Source organism: Lampris incognitus, chromosome 3, assembly GCF_029633865.1.
Source record: "Lampris incognitus isolate fLamInc1 chromosome 3, fLamInc1.hap2, whole genome shotgun sequence".
Taxonomy (NCBI): Eukaryota; Metazoa; Chordata; class Actinopteri; order Lampriformes; family Lampridae; genus Lampris; species Lampris incognitus.
Window position 1 is genome coordinate 72,293,791 of NC_079213.1, and position 5,014 is coordinate 72,298,804.

At 44.0% G+C, this 5,014-nt stretch overlaps 1 protein-coding gene across 1 annotated transcript; it reads right to left on the bottom strand.

The window, feature by feature from the left end:
* Positions 1 to 382: 382 nt before the first annotated feature.
* Positions 383 to 5,014, bottom strand: LOC130109651 (interferon regulatory factor 4-like). The gene is made up of 9 exons (XM_056276648.1): positions 5,002 to 5,014; positions 4,588 to 4,844; positions 4,273 to 4,459; positions 3,332 to 3,408; positions 2,914 to 3,052; positions 2,678 to 2,779; positions 2,208 to 2,585; positions 1,592 to 1,704; positions 383 to 947 (listed from the first exon to the last, which is right to left on the bottom strand). The coding sequence occupies exons 2-9, from the start codon at positions 4,783 to 4,785 to the stop codon at positions 786 to 788; spliced, it is 1,356 nt and encodes a 451-aa protein (XP_056132623.1). The 5' UTR covers positions 4,786 to 4,844; positions 5,002 to 5,014; the 3' UTR covers positions 383 to 785.

The window sequence follows — 5,014 nt, forward strand, 5'->3', positions numbered from 1 at the left end:
CATGATTTGCTCCAGGGTAAAAAGCACTTTTAACGGGTCAAGTTGTTTGAACACAGCTGAAATCTGAAATGTGAAAACTGTAATCAAGAGATTATGTTTATTATGTTTGAACACTTGTTGATAGTAGAGTGCAAGGTTATATGTCTTATGTACATGGTCTGTACTCATCCGGCTGCATACAGTCTGCTTGAAATCTCTTTTCATTCATAATTTTGGAGCTAAGCTGTGCTGATAGTGTCACCTCAGACCAGAAAATGTGGCTGAAAGTATATACAGGAAAAATAGCCAACCTCTATAAAGCACCATAGCAAACATGGCTGAAAATATTAAATATGCGCCCCTGCACAAAGGACACCAAGCAGTAGCATTCTCAAAGATTTCTTTTAACTTTATAGTCAAGATAATAATGTAAATTACACAATGCAATTGCCTCCAGTACAATCAGTACAGCTGTCAGTTTCATTAGCAACATCAGATGTGAAAATATTCTTTACACTGGAAAGTATACAGAGTTTTGTCCAAAAAAGACTGACTGTCTAGTTTAAACCGCGCACTCAAACACAAACACAACACATTGAAAGCTGTTGCACAATTTGTTCATCACCCTGCTGATACACGCACTACGTTTATGCTCTGTCGATTATCAGGCTCCATCCACTGCCTCTCGGATCTTTCTGTGAGGAGTTCTGTCAGTGTGATCCAAACATTAAGGTCAACTTTCTGTTTTTACATTGTCCAACATAGCTGCTGCTCAACAGTCAGCGTCCCCTGTCTCATAAAGATCATCACTCCTGCAGGTTTGTGCTGTGGTGGTGTGTGATGACCCTCTGGTAATCTTCAGGGGGGCTTATGTGGTCCCCGAGCCCATGGTGCTCATAGCCGCGGTAGCAGTGGCTGCTCGTTTGCTGGGTGTAATACAGCAGCTGCCTTGCAAACACAGGCTCTACCTGCAGGGATGGAAGGAGAAAAATGTCAGTCTTCAATAGTACTTGCCAGAATATTTTAACGTTAAGTGTATTACTACTACTACTGCTACTTTCGGCTGCTCCCATTAGGGGTCGCCACAGCGGATCATCCGTTTCCATCTCTTCCTGTCTTCTGCATCTTCCTCTGTCACACCAGTCACCTGCATGTCCTCTTTCACCACATCCATAAACCTCTTTGGCCTTCCTCTTTTCCTCTTCCCTGGCAGCTCCATATTCAGCATCCTTCTCCCAATATACCCAGCATCTCTCCTCCACACATATTAACTTTTTAAACTTATTTTAACTTAATTGTAACTTAAGTGTAAATCTGCTAATCAGTAATCAACTTGGCCTTTCCAGTCATATATTAGCACCCAAAATAATGAAAGGCTTCACATTTTTGTATCAATTATTATTGGCCTGCTACGTGACCATTTTGCATTGGCCATTTTGAATCACTCTTATTAGCGCTGATTCCACAGGAATGCAAATGATTGCAATTCATATGCACTGGTCTCTCTGGGAGGTGTTGACTATGGTGGACTGTGGGGAAAGGATTCATGTGGAGGGATATTTACATATAAGCGAAATATCAGAAGCTAAGTGATGGGAGTTTTGATGGTCACCTGGACAGTTAGGTTCCTTCTTTGTCTTTGGGGTTCCAGACCTTCATCTCCAAAGCTCAGAAGAACTTGGAAGCAGTGAAGTGGTCGACTGTGGACCCCATAGCCCTGTATTTCTGACAGTCACACAGAAAGGGGGAAGATCAAATCACTTTTAGGTCACATACTGTCTACCAAAAAAGGTCTGATATGACTCTTACAAGAAATAATGTACCTAAAGGGTTAGTTTTTAAGAAATTCCTGTGAAGTGGCATGAGTTTTGGGGTAATATGAATGGAAACTCCTGGTCACGTTGGATATGCAAATATACCGTTCGCTGCAAGAGTTACGCAGCTGTGGTTGTACCATGTGGGTGGATAGAAAAAAGATATGCATAGGTCACATGATTTATCTCAATGAGATACTACTTCAACACTGAAAATGTAAAAAAAAAATCAATACTCATTCATAGGGCTTCATTTTGCTTTTGCTCAGTGTTCACTATATTCCCTTGGTCTGTTGTAGATTTTCTATATAACTTGCTTGAATAACTATAACGCCAAGTTGTCCATAAGCTAGGGCAGAGTCTATTTCTTGTGCCAAGGGTTCCTGAATGGATCATCTTGTTGTGCTGTCATACCTGTGAAATAGTCCTGTGTGTTGAGCAGTTTACAGTTGACTTCTCTCTCCAACTTGTTGGGTTTGTCTCCATAGGGGGACAGCCCTGCCTGCCAGTACACTCTCTCCTGACACAACCTTCTGGCATAGAGTCCATCGTGGGTCATCCACAGTAAAACGCCCCGCTCGAGGGGTGACGCAGGGCTAGGCGGACACTCCTCTGGCCTTCTGTGGGCTGAGAAGCTCTCCAGAGGCAGCGGTACCAGCTCAAGCCCCTGTAGAGATGGGTAAGGCTTGTCTTCTGGGGAACATGGAGCAATGAGGCAACCCTTAGGACTGGAGGTTGTCACTTCCTTCACCAGAGTGTCACGTAAATACACAGACACATGAAGGCGGAAGTCTGGGTGGGGGAGAAAGGAACACAGTGCTCAGATGAAGTGTTTGACGTGAAAGGTCATACAGGTGTATATTAGTGTGTGAGTTCATGTGTACCTGGTAGTGCCTCTGCCGATCTCATGCTGGTGTCCAGTGTGAAGGAAGAGGGCTGTGTATCAGTTGGGCTGTAGGAGTAAAAAGAGCCCTTGAACTGGTACCCTGGACAGATAGATGTAAGAAGGAACAGAAGCTCAAGACGGGCCAGCTCAAAGAAGAGTCAGGTGTGTCATGCATAAGAAACTATCATCTGACATTTAACAGCAGTACGATAACAGTCATTTTAAGTACTGTACCATTCTCCATGGGTGGGGATTGCCATGTCAGACTTCGAGGGGGATAGGGACACGGGGCAAAGGGAAGCTCAGGCAGAGAGGCTGGCTCTTGGAAATAGTCCCTCCAGCCACAATCTGGAGTGGTCATGTACCCTGGCATCTACAGAGAGAGAGAGAGAGAGAGAGAGAGAGAGAGAGAGAGAGAGAGACCTATAAGATAGATGTACAGCATTTCCATAACTGGTACATCAGCAGTATGTCCAGCTGTTTTGACAACATAGTATAAAAGGCACTGACACTGCCTGATGTAGTGGACTATCAAAGGCACAGTCATATGTGCACATGGCATGCATGCTCACTCAGTACTTAAGCCTCATTCTTCAGGCTTCATCTCGTTCTCTCCCTCTCACCCCACGTGTCTCACTGCAATGAGACTCACCTGAGTCTGCAGGCCGGAGTAGGACGGGTGCACAGGATAGCTCATTGCATTCAAAGGACTGTCCTCTTGTCTCGGTCCTAAATGCAAAACGGAATTTTATTGTACTAGAAAAAACTGTGGCAGAAGTCTGTCACACATTCAGCACTACACTGAAAAAAGGGGGGAGAGGTGGGGTTGTACAATTTACAAAAATGCATTTCGTATATATGACATGATTCATAAGTAAACATAAATTCATTGATAAACATATTTTTTTTTAGAAAACATAACTTTAATATGTGCAACCAATGTACATATTTTTTATGTAAATTCAACAGACTTTTATTTCAGTGTATGCACGTACTACTTTGATATCACTTCAAAGCCTATAAGGGACAGCGTTACTTATAACAAGTCGATCCGTATTGGAAACACATTGCAGGCCTTGTTTGCCCGAAAATCCCACACAATATATTTCTATTCAATCCCTGTGCTCTGTTTGGGTCAAGTGACCAGTTTTAAACGACCATTAACCATTGTTAATATGATCAATAACCGAGATGAAGATGGAACTATATAGATTAGATTTTACAATTGTAAAAGGTGGCCTGGGTCAGTAGTGACTGACGAACAGTGCTAATTAGTGGGCAGAACACGATTAAAGTTAAAAGTTAAATAGTGGTTGGTTTTCCTTATAGGAAGACTGCGATTGATAGGCTACAAGAAAAATTATGATCAGTATAGTAGCATAATGGGACTTGTGCATTATTAATCCACTGCCAACGTGGGTTAAAATCATGCATGCGCAAAGGTTACGGTATGTAAACTGCGTTATTTTTGTGTTGTAATTTTTTTGTATCGATACAATCTTAAACGGCTTGGATAATGGATGGGTGGATGGATGGATGTAATTGCATTTTTTATTGAGATATTTGCAGAAGTGGGGTGCAGGTGAGACTGACTTTTCTTGGCGCCCTCGGGAATGATGCGGTAGACTTTGTACGGATCGGAGATGTCGAGCTGGCTCCGCTGCACGAGCTCCTCGAAGTCGTTGCTTTTGTTCAGCGCGCAGCGCAGGCGCGTCTTCCACGTCGGCGGGTCCGGCTTGTCGATCCCCTCCCGAAACTTGCCTTTAAATAACGCCCAAGCCTGCGGGAAATGGTCGCCGACAAAGTTATCAATCCGTGAGATAAACCGCTGTTGAACGACGCATCTGGGTGGAACCAGCGAGGGCTCTTCCTCGTGTCTGTATTTGTGTCTGTGTCGAGCCTGCCTACCTTGAAGAGCGCAGCATCTTCGTCCCGGTTGTAGTCCTGTTTCCCCGCGTGTTTCCAAGGTATTCTGAAAATGGTCTTGTCGTCATCCTCCCACACCAGACCGGCGTACTTCCCGCAGTCCACTTGCTCTATCAACCACTGACGGAGCTTTCCGTTCCCGCTGCTGCCAGAGCCCCCATAATCCGTTTCAGGGTTCATCCCTCCAAAGCCGCGCGCGGAGCTCTCAGCTCTTAACACCAAAGTGTGTGTATTTGTGTCTAAACAAAACAAAACAAACACAAACAAACAAATCGTAAAGTCTTGACAAGGGCGTATTATTATTGGCTCCCCTCGAAGTCTTTCGCAACATGTAAAATTCACCTTTTCTTTCTAGCCGTTTCTGTCTGCATGGTGAACGAGTGTGATGGCTCTTACCTCTGAAACTCGA